Source organism: Meriones unguiculatus, chromosome 3 (genome assembly GCF_030254825.1).
Source record: "Meriones unguiculatus strain TT.TT164.6M chromosome 3, Bangor_MerUng_6.1, whole genome shotgun sequence".
NCBI lineage: Eukaryota > Metazoa > Chordata > Mammalia > Rodentia > Muridae > Meriones > Meriones unguiculatus.
Window position 1 is genome coordinate 131,894,396 of NC_083351.1, and position 15,699 is coordinate 131,910,094.

At 45.2% G+C, this 15,699-nt stretch overlaps 1 protein-coding gene across 3 annotated transcripts in view; it reads right to left on the minus strand.

Annotated features, from left to right (window-relative positions):
• Dapk1 (death associated protein kinase 1) overlaps window positions 1-15,699 on the minus strand; it is a 150,037-nt gene that overhangs the window by 35,874 nt on the left and 98,464 nt on the right. Inside the window, exons 1-9 of one of the 3 annotated variants that reach the window (XM_021650452.2) lie at window positions 8,570-8,615; window positions 8,340-8,478; window positions 7,098-7,227; window positions 6,884-6,932; window positions 6,772-6,798; window positions 5,867-6,019; window positions 5,435-5,480; window positions 3,804-3,893; window positions 2,555-2,647 (exon numbers count right to left, since the gene is read on the minus strand). In XM_021650452.2, the coding sequence (XP_021506127.1) occupies window positions 2,555-2,647; window positions 3,804-3,893; window positions 5,435-5,480; window positions 5,867-6,019; window positions 6,772-6,798; window positions 6,884-6,932; window positions 7,098-7,215 (576 nt within the window). In that variant the 5' untranslated portion in view covers window positions 7,216-7,227; window positions 8,340-8,478; window positions 8,570-8,615. Of the gene's footprint in view, window positions 1-2,554; window positions 2,648-3,803; window positions 3,894-5,434; window positions 5,481-5,866; window positions 6,020-6,771; window positions 6,799-6,883; window positions 6,933-7,097; window positions 7,228-8,339; window positions 8,479-8,569; window positions 8,616-15,699 lie in introns of those variants that run through there. The other 2 variants (XM_021650451.2, XM_060380545.1) reach the window with 2 other exon arrangements.

Consider the following 15,699-nt stretch of genomic DNA (forward strand, 5'->3'; position numbering starts at 1 on the left):
CAGCATAGTGAACCCTGGCTTGCCATAGGGGCACTCTGGTGGAAGAATGCCACTTAATCCCCAATCCACACAGTCACAAAGGGAGCTGAGTGGTGAACTTTTGACCTTTCGTGCTGCCAACTATTACCACTTAATACCTAATTAAGCCTGGTGTCACCCACATTGTAACCGAGAGCAAATTGGTTTTGAGGTTCACATTTTGAACAAAGATGCTGACTAATGATCCTCGGTTTGTCTTAGGAATCTGTCAAAATACAGTAACCAGAAAGCACTGTGTTCCTTTGTGACCTGAACTCTCCTGCTGGATAAAGGAGAAAAACCACAGAACCTAGGAAATCCATGGTTTGTTAAAGAAGAAAATCTCATTTGCTAAATTTTCCAGTTGCAAAATTGCCTTTATTTCCCTTCCCTTCCCTTCCCTTCCCTTCCCTTCCCTTCCCTTCCCTTCCCTTCCCTTCCCTCCCCTCCCCTCCCCTTCCCTTCCCTCCCCTCCTCTCCCCTTCCCCTCCCCTCCCCTTTTATTCTTTTCCCAGAAAAAAAGAGAATGGATGCACTTCTAATTACCAAGAAAAAAATAACTATGGAATAATGAACAAGTTTGTGATTACCTCATCATATCTTTCTCACAAGATGTTTCCAAAGTATAACACCATTTTTGTTTTTTGTTTTTCAAGACAGGGCTTCTCCATGTATTCTTGGCTGTCCTAGACTCATTTTGTAGATCAGACTGGCCTCAAGCCAGAGATCCACCTGCCTCTGCCTCCCTGAGTGCTGTTGATTACAGGTGTGCACCACCACACCTGGCTCAAAATATAATACATTAAAACTAAGGAGTGAGTTAGAAAAGTTTCCAACAAAATGTAGAGGTACAGCTACTGAAATGTTCATGCCTGTGAGGGCAGAATGGAGAAGCCATGCCATGTAGCTGGGTTCATGCCTTTGAGGAAAGAATGGAAAAGCATTTCTCTTAACTCCTTCTAAATGCAAACTCCAGGAGAACTTTGGCAAAGAGCACCAATGAATAAAGGCAATAAGGTCCACACGTTTCTATCACAGGCCAGGCTAATGACTAGGAGACACTATAGTGGATGGGTGGGATGAATCTTAGTGGAGGGATAGAACACAGCCTATAGCACCCCACAGTCAGCACAACACACCCTACAGTAAACCAGTAGTCAGCAGAACACAGCCTACAGCACCCCACAGTCAGCACAGGCTACAGCACGCACAGTCAGCAGAACACAGCTATAGTATCCTACAGTCAGCAGAACACAGCCTACAGCAATTCAGTCAATAGAAGAAAGACTACAGCACCCAAAGTCAGAACACAGTCAACTGCAACCCACAGTGAGCAGAAGACTGAGCAGATGGAGCTCTCTCCTCTGGCTCCTACCCTAGTTTTCAGTGTAATACAGGACTGTGAAGAATGCTGATTCATGAGCTTCAGTTACCCACACTACAGCTTCCAATAGCATTCCCCCAGTCACAGACCCACACTGCCATTTTTCCTGGCTCCACTAACATCCTTTGCCCTTCCAAAGAGGTCTTCTTCCTTCTCCCCTCTTCATTACTTTCTTCTTTCTGGCTTTTTTTCATTCGTGTGTGTGTGTGTGTGTGTGTGTGTGTGTGTGTGTTTGTATTTGTGTGTGTATGTGCTCAGAGTGCACAAGTACTCTTCTTCCTCCTTTTATCTACAGTTGTAGGCTAGAGCTGAAGCATCAGTGCAGAGAGTAGCTTCAGGAGAAAAGAAGAGCTAGTGTCTCTTGTCATGTGATCTCTGCCCTAGGAGTCCCTAGCTCTACCCAGGAAACACCAACTATTGGGTTACCGGCCAGGGTGGTTCCCACAGAACCACTGTGTCTGCCTTTCCTGGAGTCCCCTTCACCTGCAGTGAACAAAGCCCTGTTGTATGACTTGCTGGGGAAAGTCTCACTGCAGTGAGAGATGTCTAACTAAATCTGAAGAGCTCTTCAGTGATTACATTTCAGTTTGGACTTGGGGAAAATTGTGGTGCAATTCTCAAGGGCTTTGGACAGTCAGGACAATGTCAAAAAGCCAAGTGTATATGGACTTCTGGTCTACCACAAAACAGTATTATTGTGCTTTCCTTGGCATTGGTGGGCGAAGGAGGTGAGGGTATCCTTTTCTCTCACTGTGACTCTACATTCTCCTTTTGGTGGCAATCCGAGTTCTTATGATGATCCATGAGAAATTCGTGTAAGCTCTCTCTTCCTCCACTGATTGCCATCTCTTTCAAATGTGTGTATCTGTATGGGTGTGTGTGTATACATGTGTGTCTGTGTGTATACAAGTGTTGAGGGAAGAAGTAGTATTTAGAAAAAGTCGGGATGGCCAATAAGACAATGCCAAGTAAACTGAATCAAAATCAAGAAGAAAAGGCAGGGCTGGGCACAGAGTCAGCCACCTCAGGAGTACGTGTAAGCCTGACATTTCCGTGATGTGGAGCTTTCTGGACTGGTGAGCAAACAGAACAATGTAAACAATCTAAATACAGTTCTGAAAGAAGCAGGCCAAGGCAAACAGGATTACTTACCAGAGTATCATCGCTTCTGGCAACACTCATGTTACTTCTGGACAAAAACGACCTGGATAATCTTTGGCACAGTGATATCAAGCGAACAGATTGCTAAAAAGAAAATAAACATAAAAAGTTAAGGAGAGGAAAAAGAACTTATAAAGGAAGCATTGAGAGTATGTTCACTGCCAACATCCCTCTTGGGGCGGGCACTGGACAGCAGGTTAGACTATTTGATTAGGGAAGTCTTCTAAAGGTCATGAGCCCAGATAGCAACACAGAAAGACCCTTGTGCATTCATTGTGACGTGCAGAAGTGGTTGCCTCATATCCCATCTCTCTCTTATGCCTTATTTTCTGAACATTAGCAAACCCCTTGCAGGGTCCTTCTGGCTCCAGCATGGGATATGGGGGCCTTGCTGTGAGCTTTCTGGGCCCAAGTCAGCTGAAGGAATACATGTGACTAGCAACATGCACAGGTGGGAGACAGATACTTTAGTCTGCAGTACAGTTTCTTTCATATCCTCAAAGGCTGAAGCAACAGGGAAACAGGATGAAGGGAAAGAAGTGGGAAGAGCGAGAAGAGAAAGAACAGGGAGAGAGACTGAAACATGAGTTCTAAGCCTTATTGATAGTCTATTCATAGCCTAATGGGTAGAAAACTGAGGTACACCACTGAACCAGCCAGGGAGAGGAGAGAGGTGTTCACTCCCTCTAGGTCTGACATAATCTTGGGTACTGGAAGCCATGTCATCCCCTGCTGATTCTTGGATTTGATTGTCTCAAAGATGCCTGAACCAGCATCCCACCAAAGCCACAGGAAAGCTACCACAGTGAAGGAGAGGCCACACTGCCAGGGCTCCTTTCCATCCCAGTTCCCCCTGCAACTCCTGCAAGAGGAGGAGGGTGGATTTCTCGTACAAGTTCCGGGTTGCTTACCACAAAGAACAGGTTTACTTAGAGTATGGTTTGTTACAGTTGGAAAAGGGTTCACTATAACTTTATTGTATTGATTTAAAAAAATTGGCTTGGGGATGATCTGAGAAAAGAGCATGCAAAATTACATTTCAAAGAATAAGTTAAATAGTACTGAAATATGGCTTATCTTTGAAAGTAAGCAATAATAGCACAGAGGATTACAGCGTGGAGTTTTGTTTGTTTGTTTGTTTTTAATGAATGTATTTCCTGATTCCCAGCTTGAGAAGACAAGAGCCCTGACCAGACCAGACAGAGAAAATAGAACTCAATGTGTCTGCATGGAGTCTTACTTTCCATTTTTTCCGAGCTGCAAACTTCTTGAATTTCTCCATGTTCACAGCTGAGGCTTTTCGACTAAGTGCTTGTTGTGTATCTTTAGGCTAAAATGAAAGTTCAAGAGAAAATAATGAAAGCTAATTACAAAAATGGGTTAAATGTCAATGGTTTAAGGTCCCTTATCACCTTAAAGGACTTAGACACTTGCTATCCTAAAACAGCATAAGGAGTGGGGGAATAACATTCAAGATCCAGGAACTAGGCTGGGATGTAGCTCAGCAGGTGGGAAATTTTCCTAGCAGTCAAGAAGCTCTGGGTTTGATCCCAGCACCATATAATCCAAGTACGGTGGTACCTGACCACAACCTCGGCACTCCAGAAGTGGAGGCAGAAGAATTGGAAGTTCAAGGTCATCTTTGGCTGTATTCAAGGTTGAAACTAACCTGGCACACTTGAGACCTTCTCACAAATACAAAAGGAAGATTTAGACTCAGCCCTCTAAGTCTCAATGGCTGCGTGTTTTGTATACATAGGACACATAGGACAGGAGGCGGGCTTGTAATCACAATTAGTTACAATCTTCCACAGTAACAGTTTGGGAATGGCAAGATTCATGCAGAGGCCTCCTTGTGACAGGTTTAAACTTCAGTCTCAACTAAGTGATTTCAAGTTGGCAGGAATCCTAGAGCTATGTGCATTTGGCTCATGCTAACAGCACTCGGGCAAGTTCACTGTATATTGTTCAGTGGATGCACTCAGGCACAGGCCTTACCCCAAGAAGGAGAGGTGGAGCAGAGGTCTTCTGTAATGCCCACTGATGAGGCCCATGGTTTTGTTTTCAACTATGAGATATCTTTATTGTGGACTGGATCTTAAATGTTCCCAATGCCTCTTATGCTAAAGGTTTGGTAGCCAGCTTGTGCAAATGCTAGGAGGGAGGAAAACTTTGCAGAGGGACAAAAACTTCTCTTGAAGGAACCTACTGGAACCATGGTCCCTTCCTCCCACCATCCTGTCTGGCTCCCCCTCCCCTCCAGTCAGTGGCTCTGTTCTACTATATTCTAAATGCCATAATGAACAGGCCCCCAACAACAGTGCCCACAGACAACAGACTGACAACTAAAACTGACTCAAAATCAGCTTACCCTTCTTCAAAGGTCTCTACCGCATTCTGCCACCATGACAGAAAGTTAACACACTCATCAACCTCAGTCCTTTTATTTCAAGCTGAAGCAAATTCAGTTTTGTTAGCCCAAGTGCCAATAGAGCAGCAATGAAAAAACGCCATGGGTCAGGGTCAAGGGCTCCAGCAAAAGGGCAAATGCCCCTGCACTTGTATGTAAAGAGGATGTGGTATCTACAGACCTTCAAAAGACTCTGAGATTTGAAACATCTATACGATGGAAAAGAATTCAAAATTGAAAATGTTGCCGGGACTGTAACCCCACAGCTTACACCAGCCACATCTCCTCAGTAGACTGGACTTCTCCATGCTCGTAATTGTTCTCCCTCTTTAATCGCTGGGGCAGTCTCTCACTCTGTCTTAACCCCATGGCATCAGGAGCCAACTAACACTGCATGGTCCCTAGGAGCTGCCACCAATAACTTAGAAATTATTACAACCCCAACCTAAGAAGAGACTCACCTTGATCCAGGGATGCTGCAAACTGTCCTGGATTGTCATCCTTTTCCTTTGGGGGAGAGAAAGAGGAAGAAAAAAAATCCCATGACATTGAGACAGAGCTAAGGTTATTTTCATGCTAGTTCAGCCTAACAAAGCAGATACTCTGAAAAATGTAGTTTGGGGCCCATGTTGAGAGAGAGAGAGAGAGAGAGAGAGAGAAAGAGAAAGAGAGGGAGTGAGAGAGAGAGAGCAACACAGGCTCACTCCAGGGCAGAGAATGGGTGGGCAGGCAGGAAGGCCCTGAGTGTGTTTTCTGAAACGCTTCCTTCCAGACATTCTTCCTTTGGGAGTTGGAACGGTGAGGGTCTGACAAAAGGTGGCCACACAAAGCAGGTGCTGCTCTCTGGTCTCAGCCACACGAGGCTCCGCCTGACAGGAAGAGGGGACACTCACTTTGGATCCTTGACCAGCAGTCTTCTGATGAAATCTTTGGCAAGGGCACTGGTATTACGGAAAAATTCCTCCTCAAATTCATAGTTGACAGCTGATACGTTCGCTAATGTTTCTTGCTTAGTGTCTCCAAGGAATGGGGAGGCCCCACTTAGGCTGTTAAAAAACAAAGTGGGGCATTAACAGGTCATTGACAACTCCTCATGAGGAATCATTTCTTCTTCTAAGTCTCAAGTAGGGAACAGCAAATGGGACTAGTAAGGAATGAGTCACTTCAGAATCGAACCACACTTCATGGAATACTGACCAGATATGAACAAAAGTATCAATTTTGTGCAAAGGAATCCTACTGAAAGTTCAGTAGGGGTTGGAGAGATGGCTGAGCTAATAAAGTGCCTGCTGTACTATCATCAGAATCTGAATTTGTACCTCTAGAACCCACATAAAAAGCCAGGCACTGGGGCTTGTGACAACAACCCTAGCAGTGGATGGCTGAGATGAGCAGATCCCTGAAGCTCACCAGCTGGCCAACATAGCCACATCGATGAGCATGAGGCTCATGGAGAAATCCCATCTCAAAAAATTAAACTAAGAGCAGAATGCAGAAAGATCATTCATACTCATGCACACACTGACAAGTACACATACTAAATACTACACATAAACACACACCATCACACACAGTCATCTGAACCAGGGTATAGTGTAAAATAAAACTCTTCTTCCTATTTTCTCAGCAATGGACAGCTAGGATTTCCTCACCATGATTATGTTACAATTTCTGGCAATTTGTTTTGATTGAAGAAGAATAAATATAATTAGCATGAAATAAACATGTTTTGAAGGGGTCAACATGATCTATCCCAGAGACAAAGAAAGAATACATGAGCTGTAGACTTGATACTTACAGAATATAGGTTATTACCCCAATGCTCCTGCACACAAAAATGAAAACAAAGCCAGGTTAGAACACAGTCAAATAGATCAGAAAGATAACAACAACAAAGACATGCTCCTTACCACATGTCGGCCTCAAGACCAAGGGGCTCATAGTTGACTATCTCCGGAGCTAAGAGGAAATAAAGACACATTAGCTTGGGAAAGCTGCAGGCCAACAGAGTGTATCTTCAGGTAACAAGCAGAAACACGGACAGGTGATGGTCTTGGAGCCAGGGAGATTCAGCCAGCAGAATGTGATGAGACATAAGTGAGATCAAGAACAAGGAAAATTTACCCACAAACTCTGGTGTCCCAAATATGTTTTTGAATTCATTTCCAAAGTCAATTTTATGGGCCAAGCCAAAGTCGATGATCTTGATCCGAGGTTTGGGCACATTTCTATCCAGAAGCATTATGTTTTCCGGCTTAAAAAGAGAGGGAGAAAGAGAAGTAAAAGGTGGCAGAATGGGTCTTCTTCACTTCTTAAAAAACAAACAAACACAGAGAAGAGGGAGATAAAAGAGACCATTAACTTTGGGGCTCATGGCCTCCAGGAGGGAGGTCTGAGGTGAAATTTTGAGGCCAGAAAACCCTTAGTAATGAGGGCAGGCATGAAACAGGAGATAGGTCTGAGATATCTGTTCCATTAAGGTAGGCTGCCTAGAGCATAGCCCTTCCTGACAACGTGGAGAGAAAGGGCAGAATTCAGGGTCATTTCTGCCGAGTCATGGGCAAGTTGAGGCTGCTCCTGTCATCTCCTTTCCTCTGGTATGAACAGCTGCCCACAGGGTACTTATTTATTGGCATTAGAAACAAGATATCAAGCAGATGGGCACTGGCAGAAATCCACCTTTTGGTGTGTGTTGGTGAATACTGGAGAACACAGACATGGGTTTGATGGCTCTGCTAGAGTGAAAACTACAGGACACTTCGGTCCTCTGCAGCCTTGTAGCTCAATGGCCTGCACCAGCCTGTGGGTCACCTTCAGTCAATCTAACACTGTTAGTTCTGTTGTCCTTGTGCTGTCTTCCTTTCTCCAAAAGAATGTGCCTCTATGACAGCTGCAAATGGGGCTTACACATTTTAATCAGCCACACAGCCTTGCCTCCAGCTAGATAAAGATCCTACATACACGAAGGTCATGATTGGGTTTGCTTGACAGTAAAAAGAAGAGCTGGATCCCAGGCTTGTATCAAGAGGCCACAGAAAGATGAAAGCTATGCCAGCCACCAGCCAAAAATGGCCCAGTGTACAAAAGCAGGCATCACTTAAGGACCTTGTTAGTAAGTCCCTTTGACTCCTTCCCAGGGGTTCCTGACTGTAACCACTGATCTTAAGCCTCACATCACAAAACAGGGGCTGGACACCCCAGCCACAAGAAGACATTATCTGTTAATGATTTACATGAGTAATTCCATTTGTTAAATCGCATGTGGGAAATGTCTTTACTCAGGGGCCTCAGTTTCTCTTGGTCAAGAAGCCACAAAGGCCACAGCTAGCATAAGTTTCCATCTAGCTTCCACTCCCACAGAGTTACCTTCAGGTCAAAATGGGCGATCTGAAGTGAGTGTAGATAGTAAACACCACTGAGAATCTGCTTGAGAAATTCTGTTGCTTCCTCTTCAGTCAGAGACTCCTTCTCAGCTAAGAAGTCAAACAGCTCACCTCCTGCAACACTGAGAGCCAGGAGCCAGGGTTAACAGAGGGATCCTCCACCCATGCCTGCTATTTGTCATCTTATGAGATGATAGGTGATAGGCAACTTACAGACAAGATTTCCAGAAGATGTGCTGAAATCACTACTGATACTTTCCTAATGTGCCTTATTTCCACTAGGAAACAGAATCAAGAGAGGTTGTGAGAAATTAAAAAGGAAGGGAGGTTAAGACCATTGGCTCCTCTTCCAAAGGTCCTGGGTTCAATTCCCAGCAACCACATGGTGGCTCACAACCATCTGTAATGAGATCTGATGCCCTCTTCTGGCATGCAAATGTACATGCAGACATAACATTGTATACATAATAAATAAATCTTTAAAAAAAAGGAATAGAGGTATCTTCTTTTTTTGTATTTTTAAAAATTTTTTAAATTTTTTTAAATTTATTACACTATATTCACTTTGTATCCCACCCTCATTGCCTCCCAATCCTGCCCTCCCTCCCTCATCTCCTCCCATGCCCCTCCCCCAGTCCACTGATAGTGGAGGACCTCCTGGATGGAGGTATCTTTACATTGTATGTGTGTTTACCCTCCAGGTGCAGGCCTATGTGGATACCAGAAGAGATGTCTTCCTTGTCTCTTCACCTTATTTTTTGAGATATAGCCTCTATCTGAGCCCAGAGCGTCTCATCTTGGTTAGTCTGGCTGGGCAGTGAGCCCCCAAAAGCTGCCTTTCTCTACTGGTGTTACAGACACTGCACAGTCATGCGGTTCCTGGGAACCGAACTCTGGTCCTACAGTAGAGCAGCCAGTACTCTTAATCACTGAGCCATCTCTCCAGCCACCAGGTTAGAATCTGAACTCTTTCAGCTAGTCCTGCATCCTGAAGTTATCCCTTGTCTCTGAGCTTCACTTTCCCATCAGTTGGAAGCTCCCACAAAATAATTCTTTGAGGCCTTGTGGTTATAGTGCTGCCTTTCTGCACTGGGGTTACAGAAGCCAGTGGTCTCACATGGCTTTTACATGGGAGCTAGGGATCTGAACTCAGGTCCTTGGACTTGCCTTGGAAGCAGTTTGTCCACTGAGCCATCACTCTGGCCTCTAGTGTTTCTTTACAGCATCTCACTTACATTTCAAACTTAGAATTTTCAACTGGTCAAGGATGGGGAGCTACACCTGAACTTTTTTATAGGACTCATAAAATAATCCATCCTGACTGTTAGACAATAACCAGAAGATTCCTAGTATGCATTTCAAATGATTTTAAATTGATTTTTAACATGGTGTCATAAGGATTTTCTTTGGTCTAGTATTTACTTATAAATAAATATATACACATTTGTAAATGTAATTTTAAAAACCTATTTACCTATGAATTTAAGAATATTTCAGTGTTTATGAATGAACCTATGCAATGGCTGGTAGAGGACTTATGAGTCTGTGCCACTACCAGCAGGAAGCACATGGAGAGTAGCAGTCAGAGCCCAGAGGGTCAGTGACTCTCGCACATGCCCTGCAGGGTGCTAGCCTCACTGTAACAACTCAAAACCTTTCTATCCAGTGAAGAGAACAAATTCCACAGTGGTAATTAATGGAAAATCACAGGGAACATTTAATAAGAATTCTTGTAAGGTAATCTTTATCAGTTTTACACTCTCACAACATTACAATTAAATGTGATTATGCACATTAATGCTATATTCTTTATTGTTCGGCAAAACGACTCCATAAACATCATACCTTGTGGATCTACCATTCAGCATAAGCATGTTAGTGTGTGGGGGCCTCAGCTCCTATCTTAAAGGAAAGCTTTTCACCCCCTCCTCCGCCTTCACTCAGAAGCTGTCTGCTCAGGGCCGCTGACCTCAGAACTTGGGACACACTGGTAATGCAGAACCTGGTGCATGATGGCTTCCAAGAATTCAGACCGGAAAACTGAGCATGTTTAATGATCATCCCAAATACCGGAAACCACTTCTTCAGGGGTTTATCCTATGCTCCTTTAGTAAGCTTCACTTATTCCCAGAAGGGCTGGCCACCTCCAGAAGACAGCAGGAGCCAAAGGAGGGTATGAATTTTGTCAGTGATATACCTGCATTTTCCGCTGCACCCCCAGCCCAGCTCTGAGAAATGCATTCAGCCCCCTCACCCTCGCCCCTGTAATACCCTTGACCACTGTCCCCAGCTTCTTCCCATTGAAAATGTGATGCCCTTTGCGTTATTGGGATCAAAACAAGAGAAGGAATCTTTCAAGTACAGGAGTATGTGTATCACATGCACGCAGTACCCACGGGGGCCAGAAGAGAGTATGTAATCTCCTGAAACTGATGTTACAGACACTGCACAGTCATGCGGTTCCTGGGAACCGAACTCTGGTCCTACAGTAGAGCAGCCAGTACTCTTAATCACTGAGCCATCTCTCCAGCCACCAGGTTAGAATCTGAACTCTTTCAGCTAGTCCTGCATCCTGAAGTTATCCCTTGTCTCTGAGCTTCACTTTCCCATCAGTTGGAAGCTCCCACAAAATAATTCTTTGAGGCCTTGTGGTTATAGATGTTGGGTGACTATTAAACATTGCCCAAGTCTGGAACAGGGAGGGTCCTGAACAAAAAAGGAAGAAGGCAGTGTTCTCACAGTGCAGGACACAGGATGCCCGACAGGCTCAGATCTGAAAGCTCTCTGCCTTCAGCTATCCCACACTGGGGCTGGAGAAGGAAGAACAGATGAGCAAACAGAGCAGGGCCTTGCCCTACAGAATATGGTGGTGTTCCCATTTCCTCTCTACCTTTTACAGGCCTTCCTATCTGACATAGGCTATGCACACACTCAGACCTTTTCCTGTCCACGAGAAACACCATCTGTGGTCTGGATGCTCCTGTTGGTTACTGCACCTACCGGGCTGGGTACAGCACAGTATCCAGCGGATGGTTCTTCTTAGCAACACTATGGACCCTTCTTCCTGCCTGCCCCAGGTTTTTCCTGCTGCCCCAGGCTTTGGGCTCTGTCATTTTCAGTGTCTGGCTTTCCCCAGCAACCCCCTGCCAATCTAATCTTTCTCTTCAAACCCATACCCCAATAGTTCCAGCCTCTATGAGGCAGAATGATAAACATGAGGTGATCCCAACTCAGGTCCTGCAGGGTTGCTAAGCCCCCTGAAGACTCTGGTTCTTTGTCTATAAGGAGGCCAACCATACTTTTAAATAGAGTTGTCCCGAGGTTCCCAGGCACATCTAGGCCCTCTGTGGTTAGCAAATACTTACATCTTTCTTCCTGCTTAGCTTCTAACTAAAACTCTCTGGAATCAGGATGGGACAAAAGCGGTCTCGATGTGGCCACTGCAAGCCACCCACACAGCACTGTGAGGTTGGAAAGGTATACACACATCACCACTGTCACATGAATGGCTGGCTCTGGCATGGTGCTGGCCACTGCTATTTTCTAAAGGTGGCTAGACAGTCTTACATTGCCACTCTGCACATGGATCCTACCATCTTCCCTCAAGAGGTGTTATTTACGGCTCCACTTCCAGAGTGCAGCAGCTCTGTGACTACTTCAACTACAGGGACAACTCAGAAATAACTATGTGCCAACTCCATGGTGGTCCTCATAGGCAAGGGGGTTCATCCCACATGATCCCTTCTGTAAGACAACACTTGTGATTATTCACAAAACACATGGGGATGCCATGAAACAGAGCCACAGAGAGAACCAAAGAGTCCCAAGTGAAGAAAATCTTGGGGCAGATCCCACCCAGTGGACAGCATGGACATCAGAAATTGTCCACCGATACACTTCCAGATCTCACGAGAAAACTGGAATAGATGTTCTGGCCAGTAGAGCAGTATCCCTGGGAAGCACCCATGTTCCTGTCTCTGAAGGACCTACTGCCACCCTATGTGGCTCAGTGGATACCCCATTGGCCTCTCCCACCCCAAAGCTCTTCTCTGCTGCGGAGAACCCCTGAACTCAAAGTCATGCCTCTTCCAGCAGCTGATCAACCTGGGGCCATGAAGCAGGGACGTTACACATCTAGAAGACTACACATGAAATACCACACACTTAGGCTGCACAGTCTGTGGCAGCTGCTCTACTCAGCCAGCTCAGTCAATGTGAAAAAGAAAGGGGAAAAAAAGTGAAATGGGAGCGATTGTGTTGTATTCCAGTACCTTTATTAACAAAAGCTTGTGACAATCTGAGTTTGGCTGCTGGACAGTAACTTGCCAAACCTTGGTATAAAAGCCAAGTCATCACAGCACAACCCGGAACAGCTCTCCAGGGTGATTCCCTCCCTGGACAATTCCTGCTTCAGGGATCCCTGCTGGCCTGCTGCAGCTGAACTCAACCCTGTACAACAGCTTGCCATGTCCTTCCCCATCCTGCTCTCTCCTCCATCCCAAGTCCAGACCTTAAATGCAGACCTCACTCCTGCACCTTGGTCTCTGCTTCTCAGAAACACCAACCTGCACCCCCTAAATCTGGGTGCCCATAACTGGAACATCCACCATGTAGATGAAGGTCTGTTTCTTAGGCTGGTCATCCACCCACTTTATTCTGGTTTTGTGAAAGTACTTAACTTCTGCAGCTTCCTAACCACAGAGAGCTCCAAATAACAGGACCACTAGACTCAGGTCCTGAAATGCACAGAGGCACAGAGGCACTGCTTAACCACTGTGGATGGTCCCAGCTGACCTTCTAATTACATTCATCTATGATCTACCCAGGACACTGCTTCAAATCTCATCTTGTACATGACACACCCCATATTGTGGCTTTTCTGAGAAGCCAAATGTCCCCCTGGGAAACAGATCCAGCACTGGTGCTCTGAATGCCCTGTGTTCATCGTCACCCTTCTTCCTACTTTACAGTCATCCTTTGCTCCATTTCTCCTCCGTCCTACATACATACTCATCGTTGCTCACCCCTGCTTATACACTCACCTTCCTGTACTTCTGTTTATGCTCATCTTCCTTCAGAATGATGCAGGAAAAGTAGGGACTTTGGACATGAGCCCCCTGCTTATAGAATGTTTAGTCACTTATCAAAGTGATTAAAACTACATGACTTCAGCAAAGGTTTGGGCACACGATGCACGCTGTCTGTGATGTCTCTCCTAGGCAGAAAGTAACTGTTTTCTCACATGGTGACTTCCACACACATGCTCAGAATCAGACTGTCCTCATAAGGCTAAGAAGGAAATTAGTGCAGGTCTCATTACTCGAACTTTTTGTTCCAAATTTTGTTTTGCTTATGAAGAAAGATTGGAGATGAGCAATCTGCAGAGTAGAATCTGAGAGCAAAATGAACCTTCTTCATTAGCCGTTTGAGTCAGGGATCTTTAAATTCCAATGCTAACATAAAAACATGTGCAAACTACAAGCACACAGGCACTCACTGTCTCCACCAAGAGAGATGGGAACAAAAGTTCCCTCTCACCAGCAAGGTCTCCTGAAAGGACTCTTTACAGTACAATTTTAAAAGCACCATGGGCTCCTGGGTAAGTACAGAGTCAGTGGGTTCTAGAAAATTCGTTTAAAAACCTCTCCAAATTATTACTTTGTAAGATTCCAGTCTATAAATTAAAAACACCTGAAAGTCCCTGACTCCCATTAGCAATTGCACTGAATGGAACAGGATTCAACTCTGGATTTGATCTTGTCAGCCTACAACACAGGACTCTCAGAGGCAGGCTAACTTACAGACTTGGCCCTTTTCAAGGCGGCTAATGGATTCCCCAAGGTTGGGGTGCATGTCCTCATGTTGTGCCACAGACCACGCGCGTGTGGCAGGTGAATTAGGGGCAGTCAACAAACTCAGAACCATATACACTCTACCGTGCACAGGCTCCAGGGCACATGTCTGTGAGTGGCCTGCCAGGGGCCTACATGGTCCCTAGCACAGGAGCACCCGGCACCAACTATGGTCTCAGGTGGGTGTGTGACTGGATCCTAAATTTAGTATGAATGAGGGGTGAGCAATTCAGTCCTTCAGGTCTCTTAACCTAATAATTGGGAGACACTTTTAAATGTAATTTCCTCGTACCCGCTCGAGTAGGTCCCAGAACCTGTACTTAATATGGTGCACACTGACCACACGCTTAAGGGGAGGATGTCTCAGCTCCTATCCAGCCGTGACATTTTAAGATTCTTGAGTCTGCATGCATACACATGTATGCATACATACACACATGTGTATGAACACATGAGCACAGAGAAGGTACCGATCCCTTGAATCCAGGCCTCATTCTAGCCAGGAGTGTGGCAGACAGAGATGTGTGCTGTGCCATTTCAATCATGGTACTTAGAGCATCCCACACAAGCCTTCACTATCAGTCTTTTTATATCCTAAAACAGAACACCTCTATGAGGGCCTGGGAGATGACTCACTGATAAAGGCATTGGCACCAAGCCTGACAACGTGCATTCAATCCCTGAAACTTACATGAAAGAAGAGAACTGACTTCCATAAGTTGTCCTCTGAACTCTCCAAGTGTGGTTGGTATAGATGTGCACACTTGGGCACCCACATAAATAAGTAAATAAGCAAGTGAACAAATCTGATTTTTAAAGGAGATTCCTTCTTCTACAGTCATGCATGAAGACTCAGTGATCTCGTAGTAAAATATGAGCAGTGCGGTAAACTGACAGTCCCCAGCAGTCCTCACTCATGAAAGAAAAGGCAGAATCATGACTGACTTTCAGCATTAAGATGGAAGCAATGCCAGAAAAGCATCACGGCTTAGCAGCAGCAGCAGGCGCCACCCGTGTGGGTCAGGTCACACCTCTGAGCTGCAAACAGGACACAGCAGCTGTCCTATGTCCTAAGCCACAGCCTCAGGTCTCACCAGCTCCCTGGAAGACTCATCAAGGCCTGCCTGAGATGACCACACACTCAAGCTCAAGACCAAGCAATGGATGTGTTTAGCCGAGGCAGATTCTCAAACAAAAGGCCACAGCTCTTAGCTAAATGTGGCACTTAAAAAAGAAATCCTTATTTTTTTTGCTTTTAACTTGAGGAAGTATGTGTAATATAGTAAGAAGTCAACAGACTCAAATCCATTTTATTTCTCTCTTCTTCTTTCAGTGAAAAGACTCTACCCGTTGTACAGATCACCAGGACAATGGACCCTAAAAACTGTTTTGCATGCAAAGACAAGTTGTGGGAGACATCTTTGGAGGAAACTAGCACATTGGGCCTGCTGCATCCCGCTTGCTTCATGCTGCTCACCTGGGGCTGAATAT